The following is a 22,404-nucleotide window of genomic DNA, read 5'->3' as shown; positions in this document are numbered from 1 at the left end:
CACGTGTGCCGAGGCCGCAGTACCACAAACACTCCCCTGGAGGAGATGAGAGTGCCACAGACGTGGCCACACCCCGCTCTCCTTCAGGTCTTGCCTCTGTAAACTCCTCCAAACCCACCCTTCCACCTTCCAGGCTGGTTTTCAACAGAAAGGGAAAATGATTAATGGTAAGTGTGATTTGTATTCTTTAAGGAATGTGTCATTTTTTAAAATTTATTTATTTATTTATACAGGTGGTGCTAATTGCATCTTGTGTGGGGTTCAGTGGGGCTACAGGTCTCCCTGAAGGAAAATGTGACATTCTTTAATTCTTTCCAAAAATATAAAACTTTGGATATGGTATCAGAATTTATTCATTTTTTTTTAATTGAACATTGATGGAGCAACATAATTTGTGTAAAAGAAATGATAAAAGTAATTATAAAAATCATGTAAACATACATGATATACACATACATGACCAAAAGCATAAAGAAACAGAACAGTGAAGGAAATTCGGTAACGCTTTATTTCACAGTGTCCTTGTTACATATATTACATGTAGTTACTGTGGTAATAACTATAAATTATGCATAATTACATGCGACTAACCCTAAACCAAACCCTAATCCTAACCCTAACCCTATAGCATGTACATGTAGTTTATTGTTATTACTCAGTACTTCAATATATAATTACACTGTAACACAGACACCTTAAAATAAAGTGTAACTTGAAATTCTAATTCTAGTTAGGAAATAATAATATTTGAACATTTTGCAAATAACATTTGCATTAAAATGTGCACACATGTACATGTACACATTGTATGCCTATGTGTCGAAAATGTAAAACTTTTCTTGTCTTGTCACACTCAGGAGTTATATGAATCACATAAATTCATATTTTCAATTCAAGAAAAAAATCCTTAAAACATTTTTGTCATCCTAACAAAATGCATACAGAGTGCTGCATAATGGATTTGGCCATTTATAATTATTAGGGGTTTATGGCCCCTATGTCAAACTTTTTTTGCCATGCAAATGAAATTAGTTGCATTTTATTTTTAATCACAAAAGTCTTTTGTCTAAACAGATGTGTAATATTTTTAGGGATTTATTAGCTACATAAATCTGTATAATTTTAAAAATGATTAAATTAAATTTTAAATGATTATACCAAAAAATGAATTTATCCATCATTGCACATAGTGACAATTTAAAGGAATAGTTCACACAAAAATTAAAATTAAAATTATCCCATAATTTACTCACCCTCAAGCCATCCTAGGTGTATATGACTTTCTTCTTTCAGCCTAACACAATCAGAGTTACATTAAATAGTAATATCCTGGCTCTTCACAGCTTTGTAATGGCATTAAATAGTGCCTGAGTTTTTGAATCTCCAAAAAGCACATCCATCCATCATAAAAGTAATCCATACGGCTCCATGGGGTTAACAAATGCCTTCTAAAGTGAAGCGATGGGTTTTGGTAAGAAAAATATCCATATTTAAAACTTTATAAACTATAATCACTGGCCTCCGGCAACAGCCGAACGCATGTTCACAAGACCCAACATAAGATGTACATAGCTCCTCTTCTCTTATATCAAAATCCCCTGATATTTTTCTATAAAACCTCTCGTTTTAGACTTCTAATTCGTGATGGGTGTTTTGTTTTGCTCTATCCTCTGCGCTTCTGCGTTTGTCACCTGCGCTTATGCTACGCCTACATCATACGTTCTGTGTCAAAAACTCAGGCACTATTCAATGCCATTACAAAGCTGCGAGGAGCCAGGATATTATTTAATATAACTTCGATTGTGTTCTCCTGAAAGAAGAAAGTCATATACATCTAGGATGGCTTGAGTGAGAGAAAATTATGGGATAATTTTCATTTTTGGGTGAACTAACCCTTTAAGGGAGTTTCTGTCTTTTCAATATTGTTGGCTATAGGTGAAAATAAATTATGGTTGTTGTTTTTTATGTATGTGTATGTTTGTGTATGTATGTATGTTTTTTTTTTTAGCTTATGATGTTCTGTATAGTGAAGGATTATATCTTCTCCAGCATAGAGCTGAGAATGGCTCAGATGAAGTGAGTGTGTCCAGAGGTTCTGTGAGGGGTCAGATCAGTAGAAGGACTCTTGAAAAGCAGCCCATCCCTGCCTTGGGTTGCAGAAGCAAAATTAACTGGATGGCACTTATATCAGGTATTAAAACAACTACGTGAGGAATGCAACATCTTTGTGTGCTGTTTGTGTGTGTTTAGGTGTGTGAGTGTGGGCTGTTTTCTGTGATTATGTAATGTCCAGCAGTTAAAGTCTTTCTCTGTTCTGACACAGCAAATTTGCTATAGTTTGTTTGATTTTATTTGAATTTTTAGAGGCTTTAAAGACTTACAACATTAGCTGTAAAAATGTAAATATACTGAGTCTGAATCCCACTTGTGACCAAATCACATTTCCCAATCCCATTACCCTCTTATTTCCTGTCTTTTTTCTGGCAAAAGGAATTTAAAAAAGGATTTTCCTTTTGGGAGAACGATGCTTTAATGAAGCAGTGTAACCAACACACACACACACACACACACACATCAAACTGTTCCCTTATTCCTGTACATATGGTGGAATTATGACATAAGCTTCTCTCTTTATTTTTCTTTCAACTCCGACTTGCCTGTAGACATCAAAACAAACACAGGAATGTTAATGGTACATTGGAAAATGTATCATCCTTTACAAATGAGAATAGCGGTTGATTGGTAACATTTAATATTCATCTAAACATGTTGATGTGGAGCCAACAACTCGAAACAACCACAAAAACATTTCATTTTCAGTGGAACTTTACTGCTTGTAAGTGTTTTTACAGTGAGACATTGCTCACTATTTCTGTATTCATTAATGGTTACTGTCCCAGCCTGTTTCCACACTTAATGAACAGTCATTTCAGATGACAGTGGAAACGTTTTTTTTTTTTTTTGCAAAAAGAGCTGCAATCATTTTCAGAAAGCAATGGATTTATAGGCTAAAAATTAAAAATGTGTGAACTGATACAGAATGCCCCCAAAATATGCAGATTGTCATATATATGAATCGTCCACACATGACTAGTCAGTGACTTTTCCTTATGTAGTCACTGGAATTTTCCTCATGATTTATTGTGATGAATACTTAATTGTATGCCAGGGTAACTGTACTGCATTATGTTTATATACTGGGATGCATCCATTTAGAGCCAGCATTCTCCAAAGCTTAATGAGATGATTGCATGCTCAGAGTCACTGGGCTATGCTTTTGGCATTGTCACCTGAAAATGAAGATCACAATAGTGACATTTGGCTGAAGAATTGCTTTGTGTCTTGAAGTATACTGCACTTTTTCCTGCTGATTTTCTTTATGTGGAGAGACTGTTTTACATGTTAACAGGGATCATTGGCTTTTGGCTTTCAGGTCAAAAGAGTCAACAACAGGTGAGACTCTTTTGTTTTTTGTCTGGTTTTCCAGTTTTTCTGAACTGCTTGTAAAAGTCTATGGTGCAGCCTCATACATCTGAAAACACAGATGACTGTTGCCTTTGGGACAGGAATAATTTACATGCATCTGCCTTTTGTAGCTCCTCAGTCTGATAATGTTAATGATAGACAAACATAGAGTGGGTATGCAATGTTGCACAACCTTATTTGTAAACCACAAAACAGGCCTGGAAAATGTTGTATGGTTGTCAGCTGAATGGCTTAACTTGCAGTCTTAGGATGCTTGCTTTGAATACCTCATTACTGAACACACCTACAGGCCAGAGGGCAGTCACTTCACTTACAGCTCAAATATTTAATACGTTATAGTTATTCCTAATGCTTTCATAATACCTTATAATGTACCCTTATATCATTTATATGTTCTTGTGAATAACTGTAATGGCAGTTATCGTATATAGGCCTAATAATAGGCTTCTCCAGATAAATAGCCATATGTGACCCTGGACCACAAAACCAGTCATAAGGGTCAATTTTTTAAAATTGAGATTTATACATAATCTGAAAGCTGAATGAATAAGCTTTCCATTGATGTATGGATATGCCGAGATACAACTATTTGAAAATCTGGAATCTGAAGGTGCAAAAAAATGAAAATATTGAGAAAATTGCCTTTAAAGTTGTCCAAATGAAATCCTTAGCAATGCATATCCACTCACAAAAATACATTTTTGATATATTTACGTTAAAAAAAATGTACAAAATATCTTCATGGAACAGATGTTTGGCATAAAAGAAAAATCAATAATTTTGACCCATACAATGTATTGTTGGCTATTGCTGCAAATATACCTGTGCAACTTATGACTGGTTTTGTGGTCCAGGGTCACATATATGAATAATTACATCCCTTTTCTTGTATACTTGAGCTGAAGTTTCTTGGTTTTTGCTTTCACTATATGGAAAAGAGCAACTTAAATATTCTTTAAAATAAAGCAACACAAGTTTTGAATAACATGAAGGTGATTAAATGATCTTCATTCTGTCAGAATCAGGTTGAACTATCCCTTTAACACTTATAATTCTGAAGTCTTATTATGGTTATACTTTGTTTATACTGTGTTTTCATGTTTATTCTGGAGCCAAGTCTTGCCTTAAAAATTTCCATTGTGAGTGCAATACTGTAAACATGATTTTTGTTTATTTTTACACACTGAGGGGCAAGTCAAAATTATTTGCAGTAGAAACCGACAGAATGCTGTTAATATTTAGAGCTTGCAACAGACATTTATTTAAAAATACCTTTATAATGTGCTATATATAATACAGGCTTGAAATAAAGTGTTACTAAATTTGTCTTTTTTCCCCCCAGAATGAGCTCCATGACCCTCATGCTCTTTCTGTCCTGTTGTTGGACCCTTCTAATGGAACGTACGCATGAGCACTTCCCAAACCAAAACAGAAGGAGGGAGCAGACAGAGGAAGTGTCAGAAACATACAGACAGCTGCCTCCGAGGCCTCAAATGAGAGCTCCGCTGAGGATAACATAAGCGGCCTGTTTGCATAAGATGTTGTGGGAGGTGACTCAATGCCTGTGGGGATGCATTGAGGAGATAGACTGTTTGGATCTCTGCCACCTCCACACTCTCAATTACAGCATTTGGCTGGACCACTTCTGGCTGGCCGCGAAAAAGCGGCCTCCACCAGATGCGCTGGGAGCAGCAGCCATGCAGTGGTAAACCAGACGCAGATCACCTACACTTCCTCTGGCTTCTCGCGCTGCAGCAAACACAGTCTAGTCAAAATAATAGCGTAAGTTTCTTTTCGAGTTCTCAGACAAAGTGTAAATATACTCACATCAGATGGAGGCAGAGACAGAAAGACAAAAAATAATTCTTCTCATGAACAGGAAACATACTCATGTCAGAAAACATTGTGTGGTCATTTAGGCCTCCGTACATGGCAGTCATTCCTGATTAAGCAATATTGTACTGCTGTACTGAACATTAGTCAACATGTTGATATTCAGACCAACAGCACAATTTTTTTTTTTTGCTTTCAACTGTGCTGATTTTCCATTGTTTTTCTCTGTAAACGTGCGCTGGACATTTTTGACCATTTTTTTATTCTTTTTTTGACTCTTTTTCAGTGCCTTGTGGATGACACTGTTAAAACTTAAAAAAAAAAAAAAAAAAGGCTGCTTGAGGACCAATATTAAGTGTCACATAATGTAGGACAAAGCACATGAGATGATGAAATATAATGTTGCTCAACTACACAAGCACACCATCATGAATTTAGCGTCTTTTATTGTTCCCATTTGTGCTAACTTAATGTGAGTAACCCAGAGTTCATTTCATTACTCATTCTGTGGTTATCACTGATTTGCCCGTCATGAAGAGGTTCAAAGTGAGGGATGTAAAAAAATTAAACTTCAAATGTAAGATGGACTGGAAGGATATATTCTAATATACTTCAAAAGATGTACTCTTTCATTCGGACTTATAATCATTTATATTCTTGGGAAACAGTAGTTACATTTAACTCCCTCAAAATTAGTAATTGACTGGTATGTTTTTCAAATGTAGGTTCTCAATAGTTCCACCTTCATTTTGAATATGTGTTTAAATTATTGACTAAATACATCTGCTTCACTACTAATAATCAAAACATTTCTATCTCTAAATCTTTATATCATCATAGGACATTTTCTGCTTTCTGACAGATTATTCCACTAACAAAACCCTTTGAGGATTTACCTCAAAGATGTGTCAGAAACAGTGTTGGGTAAGTTACTTCAAAAAAGTAATTAATTACTAATTACATCATCAATGTTGTGTTTAAAATACTTTTCTAATTACTGTCTGAAAAGTAACTTAATTACTCAATAAGTAACTTACTAATTACTTCTTAAAATCCCTATAAACCTTGACCAGATAAACAATAAAAAGGAAACTCTTTTAATAATTTAGTCAAACATGAAATAGTTTAGCCTTTTATAGCTTTTTAAAACATTTTAACTTTATTAAAACGTATACTATAATACTTTTATTTACTTTATAATACTTATTTTTTTTTAGTAACAAATAGGGATGTCTTGTCACTATACCAAAAATCTAGTAGTCGGTACCAATACCACCAAAAGTGCACAATACTGAATACCACGGTAAAAATATATACAAATACAAATAAAACAATGCTATATATTTTTTTCCCAGGTAGGTCTAATAGTAGTAAGTAAAAATACCACAGAAATTGAATAATCAAATATAAAATAACTCTGCATAGTCATAACTGTATAAATTAAATATAGATTAATCCTTATTAAAGCTTTTCTTTTGTTGTTTGATTATCATTTATAATACAGACATCCAATAGTAGACAGTAGCATGTTTTAAAGGCTGCTGTCACTAAGACCTAATGGACGGAGACAATATGCTGTTACACATGCTGTTCACATTCACATAACCAACGCGAATATACGCCAAGACGGGCATTTTGACATAACTGTGTGTGTATTTGAACGTTTATGTGTAATAAACCGCGAAAATCTATGTGTGTGCGCTTTGGTCGAGAGCGCACTGACTGAAGACCGTCTCTCAGAGAGCGCGCGCAGTTTTTTCTCTCTAGGACATAGCTTAGATTTTACTGTAATGTTCTTGCCTACCTGTGTCGAAAAAGTGAAGTAATTGGAATATTTTCATGCTGAAAAACAGCCACTCGCTTCTGCCGACATCTTCAGACAGCGACTACACAGCTAACTGGTGCGAAGTTGCGAACTCACGAGCAACTCCACTACAGCTAACGATTTTAAAGAGGCAGCGTTCACTTTTACCTTTAGACGACAAATTTAAATTTTAAATTCAATATTGATTTAAACAGAACTGTTGAACTAATTTACAGTATGTAACGCAAATACATTATAACTGTAATTAAATTACCTAAAAATGAACAGTAATCCCTTACTTTACTTTTTCAGTGGATAAGTAATTTAATTATAGTAACGCGTTACACCCAACACTGGTCAGAAACTATTATAGTAAATGTCCTCACGGTTCATGCTGTGGTGCATTTTACATAGTTTGACAACTCTTAAATGAGCTCTGAAAATTATTCTCTGGCTAAATCAGTGGTCTTGACACATATTTCTCCTATTATAAGACAACCTCATCTCCTCAAAGAATACCAAAAGTATCAGTTGCTTTCAGAAACTGGTGTGTATGCAGATGATTTACAGGAACTGGGAGCCCAAAGGCAAAAGACTTAGTCATGATGATGAGCCCTTGTTCTTTTCAGAGGGTTTCAGAGGTTCAGACTAAATTTCCCTTAAGACAGTACCAGTGACTGTCTGTACAACAAAAGCTATTTCATTTGAATTTATGTATTCTGCATGAGGTGTTTCGAATAAAATATGAGTTGCTTCTTGTCAAATTAGTTTTTGACTGATTGGTCATTATTTTAAATAAAATAAATTGTAAATTTAGCTAAGGTTAATATATTTATTTAAGATATGCTTTTGAGCTGGTATTTTAACTAAACTCATTGTTTCATGACAGCTGAAATTGTGTTATTTGCCTAATTATAGGCCTATAGCCTATAATTATAAAAGCAAAATGACTGCAGGCATTTGCGTGTTTTTACAGGTAACGTACAACCTTTCGGGAAAATTGTGATAAATATCGTGTAAGTGTAACAGTTAGCAACTTGCTGAAGAAAAAGACCAATACTTGTGTACTATGGCTAATTTTAGACTAATTTCTGTTTATACATGAGTAGCTTTAATTTTTCAGCAAAACGTTTAATTTATGAGGGCAGACCATCGCTGTTTTGTGGTCATAGCCTTTTCTGTTTGTTTTCTTATGCTCTCATGTCACAAAAGTGGGAAGACATATTGTGTAACACCACGACAATCAACAAATAGTTCCTAGCATGCCATTGGTGAAAGACATTTTCACAATGTGGCATCCCACCCTCCCCCTCTGACCACTGCTGCCTGTCTGAAACCACCATGCCATGGTCATTGTCCAAATGAAATACACTGGATGACCTCAAGCCAGACCACATTTCACACCAGCCGAGCCGACAACACTCTTGGCCTCTCTATGGGTAATTGCTTGTATCAACAACAGTCTAGTTTGACACAGTGAAACATTGAACTCTGAGAGTCTTTAAACATCTTGGTCTGACATACAGTACTTCAGCATTCTTCAGTTTTTAGTGTGTCTGAAATGAGCTGCATTGCTGAGAAACAGTGTGATCTGGTGCTGCAAAGAGATTGCTCTTCCACTTTTTAAATTAGGAATATAATTAGTTATATACAATAAATAAATATGGCTTTAATTGGCTGCATATTTCTGTATTATTAAAAAAACAAACAAAAAAACAAGCAAATCCAGTCGAGGGATTTAACAAAATACTAAAATAACACAAAGTAATTTCCAAAGAATTGCTGCCATCTATTGGCACAATAGCTATATCCTAAGAATTAAAGAGTCAGTCAAAAATCCCAATGATTTTTAATACAACCCTACAACTATTTGGTAAAAACACTAAGATCCATGTGTTTCACTAACCTTCTATCAAACCATTTTATATAATCTATGTCATTTAGACATTATGAGCACTGACAGGTGGAGTAAATAACACTGAATATCTCTTCATCACAGCACCTGTTAGTGGGTGGGATATATTAGGCAGCAAATGAACATTTTTCCTCAAAGTTGATGTGTTAGAAGCAGGAAAAATGGGCAAGCGTAAGGATTTGAGCGAGTTTGACAAGGGCCAAATTGTGACAGCTAGACGACTGGGTCAGCGCATCTCCAAAACTGCAGCACTTGTGGGGTGTTCCCGGTCTGCAGTGGTCAGTATCTATCAAAAGTGGTCCAAGGAAGGAGCAGTGGATAGCCGGCGACAGGGTCATGGGTGACCAAGGCTCATTGATGCACGTGGGGAGCGAAGGCTGGCCCGTGTGGTGCGATACAACAGACGAGCGACTGTAACTCAGATTGCTCAAGAAGTTAATGCTGGTTCTGATAGAAAGGTGTCAGAATACACAGTGCATCACAATTTGTTGCGTATGGGGCTGCATAGCCACAGACCAGTCAGGGTGCCCGTGCTGACCCCTGTCCACCGCTGAAAGTGCCAACAGTGGGCACGTGAGCATCAGAACTGGACCACGGAGCAATGGAAGAAGGTGGCCTGGTCTGATGAATCACTTTTTCTTTTACATCACAGTTGTCATCTTTCCTGTGTCTTTGTTCTATTTCTCTTTTACAGTTATAGCAGGAGCTTGCTGAAATGTCTTCTATAAACAATGTCTTGTTTAAAGTAAAATACTTGATCGGTTTTCTTTAAACAGGTCCCTGTGAATAGTTCATATTTTTGATTCCATTCATTTACACAACCAAAGTGATTTGTTCAAACCATTGATTGTATGTATGTTATGTATGCAGTTTTAGGTGACATTGCAAAAAAAAAAAAAAAAATACAACAGCACTGACAGCACAATCATGCTGGCGATTCATCAATACATTCCCTTATATATTCCCCATAAACCTTTTTGAGTTTCATTACATTTCAAATGGTTCTTCATTGCCTATCTTTACTTCATGTTTTTTTTTTTTTTTTTGAGTATGCTCTAATCATTCTTTCTGCTCCTCACTTTTTTGTTTCATGTCTTTATTCAAATCAATATGTTTAACTTTGAGTTCAAATAGTATGAATGAACATTGTTAACATCTGTTAAGCTATGAAAGTTTTACAAAATAGTGTATACCAGGGTAAAAAGAATGCATTCAACTCTTTTGCCAGAAGTTTGTATAAAACCCTCAATATATACATAAATACAAACGCATCTGCTAATGCTAAACATACTCTTTTAGATTGTCTTGTATCGCAGGGACATCAACAATTATTTTGTTTGTGACCTTGTGCCTTTAATGACAAAGATTGTGAAACAGATCATAAGCAAACAACAGCAGAAAATATTGCAGCAGTCCGAATGAAGTTATTCAAATGAACATTTTTGTCAAGATAACATTTGGACAGTCACAACAGCCAGGATACTGGACATTAGTGTGATATTCATGCTTTCAAAGAGCAACAAATGTGGTTTTTATAATAGGCCTAATAACAACCAGCAACAGTATGATATACACGCGAGGAAAAGTTATAGACTGGGAGACTATAGCTCCACACTGAGAGTATAGGGAACTCCTTTTATAGCCTTTTTTTATTGGATTTGGATAACACCCAGCTAAACCGCTGGGTGGCAGTAATGTCAAAAATCCTTTCTTTTAACTCATATTTTTTCTGTTGGTAGGCTAAACTGAGAGACTTGTGTAAATGAGGCTTGGAACAGAGACACGAACAAACAAGGCAGGCCTTATATTGTCCATAGCCGGTACATTCACATTTTATAGAAGTGTTTATTTTAAGATGCATTCAAAATAAATTTATTTCAACAAACCATACTCCATAATGTCAATCTTATATGTAAGACCACTAACAGGTTTGTCAGAAGCTCGTGCCTCGTGAGTAGTGCTGTATACACTGAAACTGTAAGATCTTAATTGCATGAGTCGCTGGCGAGGGGAGGGTACAGATGTGAATCTGTGTTTTGGATCAGCGCCGGGGATCTGACAGTGAAATCTGGCAGTAATGAAGGTCTGGAGCATCTGGCCGGCTGTGAATGGATGAATGCTTAAGATGTGAGGTGTGTCCTCTCCCCCGGGAGCTGTGAGAGTGACGCCGGATTGGATGAGCTGTTTGAGGAGGGCGTGGCGTACGCCTGATCTGAGCCGGAGGAGGACGAGGAGGAGAGCCGAAGAACGAGACAAAGGAGGTGGGTGATTACTCTCTTTCCCACCACACCCTGCCAGGCCGAGTCCCGACAAACACATAATATTTCACAGAAGAGTTTGAGTGTGTGTTTTACAGTGGAATACTAGTACATCTACAAAAGACGGTAAAGAGATAAGGTAGTCAGCAGTATACATGCAGAAAACATATTCAACTGGTTTGAGAGAGATTTTCTTTTTCTTCATTTTGTTTTAGGCTGACCAGGCTGGAAGAACATCTTAAACAAGTTTTTTAATTGACCTTAATAGAGTTAACTGGAACATGATGTAAGACTATAAACAGCTTTTTAACTCACTCATTCCAGCATTTTCCTCTCCAACATAAACCCTTCTGTCTGAAGTGTGAGGGAAATTTTGAACTTTGAATATTTGAGCGCTCTGTCACAAGGAACATAGCTTTTCCATGTGGAGGCAGTACAAAACATGAAAGTTACAAAAAAGACACTTTTACTAAAATCACAATGATAGACTCCAGGTAAAACATGTGGTTTAATTATATAAAAACATTTCCAATCAAAGTAAAAGGTGAAGTATAAAAGTATAAAATTATTCACAGGCTCTTGAAGTGTTTCTTCCGAAGTGGTTGGTACAGATGTCCATAAAAGAACACATCTGTAGACATACACTTGCAAAATTGTTTTCTCTTATAAGACATATGAAATCATAGATAATAAAATTGCTTTCCTTCATTTAAAATAATCCATTACTGAAATAATTATAAAACACAAATGCAAATCTCATTCATGTCCACATTGATATAGTAATGATATTGCTAAGTAAATTACAATGCAGTTCTGTGTAAAGGGCGGAGTAAAATTAACATGGACTGCAAATGGACATTACAATAAACCTCCCATTTCTGACATCCCCTTCCCTCTCAAATGTTTTTTTTTCTTCGAAGACATGTGTATGTCATTAACTTATATAAATAAACAGATATTCAATAAGCTGCCTGATTTCATTCGGCTTTGTTTTGTCATGCAATTCAGATTGACTCATTTATGGTTAATTTTTCAATAATTGTCACAATAAATTTAAAAAGTCAATCTTTATGACTTGTGTCAAAATAGAATTGAAATCACAAAGACGTTATTCTCAGAGTCAGCGAAACAGCTCTTGTCCCCAAACTAACAACAAAATCTACATTAAAACATGGGTTAAATATTTCATACAGTGCATAAAGTGGACACTCAAATCAGTTTGTGTTCTGTGTTGTGATGTTTCGTACACATGGTTATGTATACAGTACATCTGACTTCTTCAAATGAACCTTTTTTATCTATTGTTGTTTCACATTTCATTAGATGATGCATTTGTATCCTGAAGGCAACAACAACCTATATGTGCAATTTGGAGATGTGATTGTCATAACAATGCCTTGAATGGTCTGAAATGACACATCAGCTGTAGGTTTAAAATACTTTTCTAACCACCAATTATTTCACTGAAGTACAGTAACATTTTCCAGTCAGATGTCACCCCCAGAGCAAATGCTCATCCTGCATTCTGATTTATTTGAACCTGGAGATGCCCATGTGCACATTCACTGGGGAGTGTTGGGCCAGGACATTATCCCGCGGTGGGAGACCATCCTGAATGAAGAAGAAATTAAGCAGATGAAGGAATAAGAACAAAATGTTCTTGCACCTGGAATCTTCTCTAGGACCTCCTGTCTCCATTTTTAGTCTTGAGAACAACTAGGAACACCATAGCAGGGATTAGGCATATGGGGGTCATAACAAGGGCAAGGACGATGCTGGGAGGGGGATCCCTCAGTGCCTCTGTGGGGCATTCTTGAAAATAGGTGGTGTGGATATCCACAAATATGCTTTCAACAAAATGATTCGGCCAGGGAAGCAGTAGACAATCAGCAACAGTCTCAGTACACACTGTGAAATTGTTGTATGCACTGCCAGAGAGACAGACAGAAAGAAAGCCACCAATTACTATCAAGCACGTACAGTGTTATATGGCATTTGATAAAGAATCCTTGGAAAATAGCCTACCTTTTTACTTTCTCCAATGAACACCAGACAGTACTGTTCATGGACGCCATAGCCACATTAAAATGATATCTACACCAGTCCACCACCAGCATTTCATAGCATGTTCTGAAGGAACTGTTCCCACAAACTGAACAGTATGGGGCACAGAAGCTCTTGTTACCACAGCCTGTGATGTAAATGAAAAGAAATAAATAATGATTGATATAAGTCAATATGAATCATCATGTCAAACGTCTTACATCTTTTAGGTGTCACAGTCAAGTTGATATAAATACAGTAGGCTAATTATCTATTAAGCTATTTTGACAAGTAATGTACATACCAAATGTTTCTCCATTTCCATGTCCAGGATCTAAAAAATATAATTAAATATTATAATAATATAAGTAAATCATATACAAGTACATCTTACATCGTTTTCAACTTATTACTTTAGATAATCGTTTGTGACATATTCATCCTCCAAACAGATTTGTCATGCACTGCATTGTCTAATTTAGGTTAAATGAAAGCTTAAGTTGTAAATCGACGCACACAAAACTTACCATAGAGAAAAGACAGAAAGACGCCAAAGAAGCTGAACGAAACCCTCATATCAGAGCAAACGAGCGCTGACGAGATGGTCCCAACCCGCCACTGAATGTGCCTGAACTTTTACACCAAAGAGCGCGAGGCATAACAGGAAACGCGACGGGTGGAAGCGTGATGCGCCGTCTCCACATGTGGAGTTCGGGGTTACCAGATGTTCAGAGAGCTGCTGACCGAAAACGCTTTAATTTTCCCACGTAATAATGCTCCACCTCTGCCCCCCCCCCCCCCCTCCCCCCCCCCTCTCTCTCTCTCTCTCTCTCTCTCTCTCTCTCTCTCTCTCTCACTCTCTCTCTCTCTCCAACTTGAACAGAAAAACAGTAAAACCTTCTAATGCATTTTCACTGACTTTTAGGCGACATATAAATACAACCCATTAATTGGTCATAACTGAATAGACCTGTTAAACAAACAAAAAAAACATGAATGAGATTTCATAAATTTGTTCATTAATTGTTTTTTTAATAATATTAATTACAAAACTTAATGTCTAGCTAGGCTATGTTTAACTATGCAACCTCTCAGTTTACTTATGTCTCACAAGCCTTCCCAAGTAGGCTATCATAACATAGCCTACTTCTTGGTTCATTTGGAGTTGGACATGATGAAAGTAATAGCAAGCTGTGGTGCTCACACTACACAACAAGGTTTCTTCCCAGCTAGAATTTTGTTTTTGTTTGTTTGTTTGTTTGTTTGTATTAATGTTCTCCGTGGCAAGTTTTGTTTTTGTTCCCAGAACCTTTTAAGGTAGGATAACATTCTTTAAAAACATTCTAAAAATGTTTAGTGATAACATTGTTACATTATCCCCTAAAATTCATATAAAGTGTTTAGAGGTTAGTTTCCCAGCGGGCAAGTGCTGGACGTGGACAACTCCACAAAACAGTATTAGGGTCATTCTACAGAAACGTCCACTTTTGGTCTTTTTCTAACATTTAAATTTAGACCACATTATTAGATTACCCTTTGACTTTATGAATACACATATATGACAGCTTAATGATTTTTTATTTTTTTTGTGCATTCATTTAAAGACTGCATGTACCATTTTTTTTAACTTCTCTGGCAATTTTAAACATTTTTATGAAATATTATTACTTTTCAGCACATGCAGTCAGAGTGACAGAAAAATAATGATAATGCAAAAAATATGAAGATTATGTGTTATTTATTTTAATCAGGTTAGTTAATAGTGTGATTGAATGATGTTAGTTCATTTGCGCAACCATGTATTTGCTATAACAATGAAAATATCTGAAAAACAGTTATAAACAAGTAATGATGCAATCCTTTAAATCTTAATTCTTTAGTGTAGCAGAATTCAGTGGATGTAAAATTATTATCATATAACATATAACACATTTTATTTAATGTGACAGACAAAAAACAGTAACACCAGTGACAATTTTCATGAAAAATGCATTTTTGCAAAAATTCCTTAACAATAAAGTAGGTCATACCAGTGACTTCAACTAAAAGCTTCATATGTAATTATGATTTTCTAATTAAAATTTCTGATAACTGAAAAGAGATGGTGGACTTTTTTCTATTGGCCTTTCTTCATTGATTTTCAGGAAATAGGAAGAAAGATGTCAAGTGATGTCATCAATGTGACTTTTTATTTCAAAATAAGAGATTTTTGGTAAAGGTAACACCAGTGACACAACTCCAGGGGACCACTACTTTCATTAAATATTTTATAATATTTATTCAGCATTTGTTTTTGTTTTTTTATGTCATTTACATCATATATTTGATAGTTATGTAAAATTATTGTATTTTAAATGGTAGAAAAATAAAGCACTTTCCCTCTGTACATGACTGTGGGGACGAGCACTTCTGTGGTGCTTGGAATTTTTATAATTAATTAAAAAACAAATATTGCCACATTGATGGCTCAAGAAGGTTTAATTGTTCAAATAACATATTGTTTCATTTTAAAATATAAAAAAATTGTAATCCTAAAGTGTTTTTTAAGTGTACAATTTCTGTAAAGGCTAGGGACAGAAAAGTGGACGTTTCTGTAGAATGACCCATTACCAGTTTCACTTATTACAAAGCAGTTTGACTTTATTTCTGTCATACGTGCAAAAAAAGTTTTTCTTGAGAATTAACAGAGGTTTAAATGATGATGTTTGGGTTGATGTCACCATTATGGTGATTAGTGTTTGATTTAGTTGGGCAGTTTGCCTCTTGACTTCTTTAACATTAGTTGTTTTCTGGCTGCTGTAACTGTTTGTTATGGCCAGAACAGCAAGAGAAAATGTGATAAGATAATGTTGGCTACTTGTTGGTGATAAAGCTATAATCATCATTTAGTGGTCTAATTCACTGATCTCATCCAGTAGCTAATCTTTGATTATAGATGTTATTAACTTCACGTGATTAGACCTGCGATAGTAGTCCAGCATGAGGTCATGAGAGTCCTTTAATCAGGTAATCTGAAGGATTAACCCCCCCCCCCCCCCCCCAAAAAAAACAAAAAAAACAAAACAAAACAAAAAACACTGTGCATTCTGTGCATAGCAGCGCCTATATACACAACACAATGCTGACAAGGTGCACAAACTACAAGACATTTGGTCAAGAGGCAGTCCTGACCAACAGTGAAAAAATCTTTTTCTCACATAAATTACGAGAGAAATTCATGCAAGTTATTACGAGATTTTTCCATTTACATCATCTGCATTGTGATTGGCTATATTCGTTCCACCTTGCATTGCACACATTAGGGGGCAGTTGTGGCCTAATGGTTAGACTTGTAAGTCGGACTTGTAACCCGAAGGTCGAGGGTTCGAGTCTCAGTACCGGCAGGAAATGTAGGTGGGGGGAGTGAATGAACTACTCTCTCTTCCACTCTCATTACCCACAACTAAGGTGCCCTTGAGCAAGGTGATCTTGTAGTGCGTGCAATGCAACAACAAGGTAGAACTAATCCAGCCAATCACAGTGCAGATGGTATAAATGGAAAAACCTTGTAATAACTTGTCTGATTTTCTTGTGTGAATTTATATGTAGCTCCAAACGGAGGTTCGGGAGGAGCCTAAAGATTCAGTCCTGTCAATCATCATTACGAGCGTATATAAGCAGCAGTCACTGCGTCATCCCAGGGACAACTCTTCCAGCGTTCCTCCTCATTTCCTCCTCTATTTTTCTTATTCTCCCTCTGCACAGTACTGTTATAGGGGGTTTTAGCTCGGAGCTTGAGCCAAGCCTTGGGTTCGAGCCTCCTTCAAGGACAGCAAGCCAAATTTGTTTACCATTAACTATTAAGACTGAATGGGCAGGCAAACTCGTGAAGTGGTATGTTGTGTAGTATGCACACTGCTATGACAAGATGACGACAGATGACAAGAAACCTTGTTGTGTAGCCTGAGCACCACAGCTATTCAGGTAGTCTAACAGTCCTGTAGTGTGAGCTTGCTGTGTTGTGGTAAGTAGTAGAGGAAACTCTTACAATACCCATTCGAGAGAAGTTAACTGAGCTCCATGAAAGTTCTTCTTGTTTTAATGGAACTGCTTCTGCATAAGAACCGGTACTCAGATCAAGTCTCGACTCATGATAATGTAAAGCACTGTTGTGTTTAAAAGATAGCTGTTTCCCTGGGGCGCGGATCTTTTCTGAGCCGAGAACACCCAGGCCAGATGCACATCTGCAAGCGGGTCTCCCCCTTTAAAAAAACACTCCGTTTCTCTCAGGTTGATTCCTCGTTGGCTCAGTGGTTCTGATTTATTTGCATTTTTCGCATCTGTTTCCAAACAGGAAACATAAGTGAACATTTAGGGGCAGGGCAAGGCGGCTTGATGGAACGGACACTTTTAAGAAAAACTGGGTCATATTAAACAGATCTAGTTCGGGAAACAATATAATCAGAGTTTGCCATCTGTGCTCGAAGGGCCGCACTTTTGGTTTGAGCCCAGCTGTGATTGAAACAAACTCTCGGCTCACTCACTTCAAAGGAAGAGAAAGAGGCGAATCCAGGGCCGAGGGAGGGCTGGAACAGTTTATGTAACACTTCTGGACTTGTGGATCTCATGTTGGCCATGTGAATTTGTCTTCAATCGGTACCAATAGATTAAGTCTACTGGAAACAATTTAGTGAAGTATTAATTTTTTTTAATAAAGTTTTTATCTTTCTGATTTTTTTAGCAACCTTATTTCTTTCAAACTTTTGGATGATATATCACCCCAAAAAAATTTTTTCCGGACCCTAAAAGAGATCCACCAATCAGATAAGTCTTTGTTAACATAGAAACAAGAACTGTGAAAAGAGTGGCTCAAGCATCACATATATTTTATTTTACATTAGAATAAATGACTTATAGCTGACAGTTTTTTTTAAATATTGTTTTATTTTATTCAGTTCATTCACAAAGCTATTAAATAGTTCATTCTCACAAAAGCTTTTTTTTTTTTTCTCATCTTCAAATAATTTATTTTGCTTCAAGCAAAAAGTAATGTTAAGATTCACTTCAGAGCTGGTTGGTGTGGTTTATATTTAAGAAAGGTTTCTTTTTAGGGCTTTACATTTTAAGGTAGAATAACATATTTCTTTCTATAATTTTATAAAAATAAAAAATAAATAAAAGGTATGAAATGAGCTCTTTAAGATGTTAGACCAAATTTTTTTTATTATTATTTTTTTATGTACACAAATTTTGGAAGTGAGAAGAAGCAACGAAAGCAAATAACAGAGAAAGACAATATTTGTTTGATGCTTTATAGGTAGCACGCCGTATGTGTTGTTAAACGTCATATGCATGTGACACTCACAGAACAATGCCGTCTTTGTTTCTGTTTTTGGATCCTAACAACAGGCCAATCTAAATCTCCCCTGTGCCCATGTGTTTATCCAAATCTCAAACTGAAGCAGTTGGTTTATTCTTTGTTCCAGAGACTCTTCCATGAATATAAATATTAGAAAAAAAGTCTGATTGAAAGTGTCAACAAAATCTCTTACCACAGTGTAGAATTGCAGCACAATATTCTTTCCACTAGTTATTATGCTGTTACCGTCCTAAGCACTGATTGTCTGCTATTCTTTGTTAGTGCTTATATATATGGGTCATTGACGAATAAGGTTTTTAAAAGTGTAAAAAACATAATGGAGATATAATTAATTCTGAAGTTTTATTAAGTGTTAACAATGAGATTATGTGGTTTTTATAATCAATTAACACCGTTTTTTGTCATTTTTTTTACAAGATGGACAAAATTTGTCACCAAAAAAGTCATTCGGTTTAACCAAAATTTTGGTTTTACCGAATGACACTTTTAGTTATACCGAATGATGATATTTTAAAACAATGCTAACAGGCTAATATCTAGCTAGCTAGCTAGCAAAAGGACAATCAAACATTTTATATTTAGTACATTATATTTAGTTTTTAAAATATTACAATATTTTCCATGTTTTATAGCGGTTGTACCAAATGACCTGATATTTCGGGACATGCATATGAGCGAATGAAAACATGAATTTTTCAAATAGTTAAGAGAGAGTTAGTAACTTTGCTTTACAACCATGTGGTCCTTTGCAGGTGTCTGAATGATGTCACATCCTGTCACATGATACTGACCGCATGACTTGATCCAAAATGGTCCCTTTATATTGGTTACTCTGAATGACATTAATGAAATTCATTTTTCCGGACATTCTTTCTCATAACAAAGCAATGACTTCTACACATAATTTTAATACCATTTTGCACTATGTTGATATATGATGTTATAAAATCATGCCAGAATAAAAAAATCTGTACATTTATTACATTTTAAGATATTTTAATCACAAATGAAATGGCTTTATTGGCCTTTGGACGGTTAAACTGAATGACCTTTTGACACTTCAAAATCTTTAAAATACCTTTTATATGTAGCAAAATATAATTAAAACCTTTTGGATTCAATAAAAGAAATATAGTTGTACTACCTTACATACTTTGGATGTCATATCTTTGTTTTTTATTATTATTTAGGCCTTTGGACAAAAAAATTACCCGTCACGTCATTGACCCATATAATGCTACATTGCAGCACATCAGCTGCTCAATATGCACTCAATTGAATCCATACACTGAAAACACCCTCACAGTAGGGTTTATTTGGACATACAACTCAGAAAAACAAAAAATGAGCCAACATGTCTGTCATATTTATACAGCTGTATCACTCACCTGCTCTGGTGGCAGTGGTTTGTATTTCTGTCGGTGGGGTTGATGCAGTCTGCCTCTAGAGCACAGAAGAAAAATAAATGTTCATGAGATACAGAGCATGGGTTTACAAAAATACTTTTTGACAGCAAATAGAATTCTTACAGAATTTGTGTGAATATATTTATCAGAAAAAATTTCAACATCTCACCACAGTGTGTTTCCGTTCGTTTGGTACCAGAGCCTGCAGAGTTGAGACCATTAGACACAGACAGGCTATCGTGAAAAAGAAACTTTGTATTATATACATGAATCACACTCAAATTCAGAAACACACTGGCATTTATTTGTCATTATAAGACAGCGAATTCTTGCAGTTAGGGGAATATTGACAGACATGGAAAAAGATGCAGGAAGGGAGGAGATGAAGTGGGAGTACATGTGCACATCCTCCCTTTGTCCTGTTCAGCTGGATCATGACAGTCATTTCCTCAGAAGCGTCTAATTCCTTATTTATCTATATCTACCGCATAATTTTGAGGAGGTCAACAGTATAATTTACATGATATTCCATTCTATTTTCTTTATGGTTTAAAGGGAAAGTTCACCCAAAAGTGAAAGTTTTGTCATTATTTACTCACCCTCAAGTTGTTCTAAACCTTTATGAGTTTCTTTTTTCTGTTGAACATTGACATATTTTTTTTCCTACTATGGAAGTCAATGGCTACCGTCAACTGTCTGATTACCAACATTCTTTAAAATACCTTCTTTTGTGTTCAGTAGAAGACAGAAACTCATACAGGTTTAGCATAATTTGAGGGGGAGTAAATGACGACAAAATTTTTGGGTGAACTACCCCTTTAATACATTTAAAATACAATATCATATTATATATATTATTATACAATAATTCTGGTGTGATCTCTAATTTATATATATATATATATATATATATATAAAGTTTAAAATATGAATATTAATACTTTTAAAATACAATTATAATATATATATATATATATATATATAAAGTTTAAAATATGAATATTAATACTTTTAAAATACAATTATAATATATATATATATATATATATATATATATATATATATATATATATATATATATATGTGTGTGTGTTGCTCTAAATTTTTAATTAGAAACAGCTCAAAGGACATTTTCTAAATATATTGAAAATAGTTACGGTCTTCTTCATTCTTTCTTTGCGCATTCACAACCATTTTCTCTAGGAGAATACCTCTGATTTTAAATTTCAAATACATAAAACCAAACTTTTATTCTGAAGGTTTCATATCTTACCCCAAAACAGTAGAGTCCCTTCTGGTTTTGAAGTAGCTATGGATGTGTGCGCCATTATGCTTTAATCCTGGGATACTTCTGTCTGTCTGTCCACCTCAGCTTGCACAAATCACATGTATGAACTCTTCAACAGGAAGACTCTATTAAAACAACAGGATGTGCTCATTTCCTTAAAGGGGTGGTGGATTAATACATGGAGAGACATTACAGAGTGGGCTGTCTAGTATATCCCAATGTTACCATCATTTGTCTCTCTGAATTTCCCTTGCACTCACATTCACTTTTGCTCTCTCTCATGATTTATGTAACTATCTGTTTTTGAAACTGTGTATTGTGTCATGCAAATTGTATATTGTGTCATGGCTTTGCATTGTGTAGCCTACATGGACCTTTCTATTGATTTATGCCCACCATTTTAAGTATTTATTGTGTGTGTGTTTTTAAAATTCCTGATTATTTAAACCATTAATAATAACTGTTTTTCTATCTCTACCAAACATTTGAGGCTCTGCCAAACATGTCAATTGATGTATGTTACAGAAGTATGCGGGGCTCATAAAGTCAGTGTGTTTGTCACTGCACACCTTTGTTTAGCACTATCAGCACTTTTGTTGTTTGTCATACATTAATTTGAGGATGTTTTATGTTTTTCCTCTAACATTACTCAGTCAATTTGAGTAGAAGAGTGGAAGGACTGAAGCTTTGAAATCAACAAAGCATGAGGCAGAATTTACTTTTACTTTGGTTCATTTGTTTATCATGTAGAGTAGAGTGTATATATATGATGTGATGTATGATGTTTTGGTCTAAGATCAATTGGAAGTTATTCAGAACTGAGGAAACAGTGCGGAAATGGAAGAAACTGGTGTATAATTCTGTTATAAAGTATTTATTAACAAATTATATATATATATAATACTACTCCACATATTCGTTACATTTTAATTATGACATTTCATTCAAATATTACACCAGAACTGGCTTCTGTGGTAGGTCTCACAGTGTTTATTATTGTAGAGTTGAGTAA

At 35.4% G+C, this 22,404-nt stretch overlaps 1 protein-coding gene and 1 long non-coding RNA gene across 3 annotated transcripts; one reads left to right on the top strand and one right to left on the bottom strand.

The window, feature by feature from the left end:
- The first annotated feature begins 25 nt into the window (after positions 1–25).
- Positions 26–7,890, top strand: LOC127509395 (uncharacterized). Of its 2 annotated transcripts, none has more exons than XR_007929216.1 (3): positions 26–167; positions 2,050–2,191; positions 4,829–7,890. It is a non-coding gene; the product is annotated as an uncharacterized LOC127509395 (long non-coding RNA). The 2 variants fall into 2 exon arrangements; XR_007929215.1 differs by having other exon boundaries at positions 2,009–2,191.
- A 3,895-nt stretch (positions 7,891–11,785) lies between these two features.
- ramp2 (receptor (G protein-coupled) activity modifying protein 2) lies at positions 11,786–21,593 on the bottom strand. Its single transcript, XM_051888020.1, has 6 exons — positions 21,378–21,593; positions 20,274–20,338; positions 20,087–20,141; positions 13,644–13,673; positions 13,322–13,487; positions 11,786–13,224 (listed from the first exon to the last, which is right to left on the bottom strand). Exons 1-6 carry the CDS (start codon positions 21,430–21,432, stop codon positions 12,975–12,977), a joined length of 621 nt encoding a protein of 206 aa, XP_051743980.1. The 5' UTR covers positions 21,433–21,593; the 3' UTR covers positions 11,786–12,974.
- Positions 21,594–22,404: the final 811 nt, after the last annotated feature.

This window comes from Ctenopharyngodon idella, chromosome 3 (assembly GCF_019924925.1).
Source record: "Ctenopharyngodon idella isolate HZGC_01 chromosome 3, HZGC01, whole genome shotgun sequence".
In the NCBI taxonomy this organism is placed as follows: Eukaryota; Metazoa; Chordata; class Actinopteri; order Cypriniformes; family Xenocyprididae; genus Ctenopharyngodon; species Ctenopharyngodon idella.
Note: the sequence above shows the minus strand (reverse complement) of the source record. Positions and strands in the feature narration are given on the sequence as shown.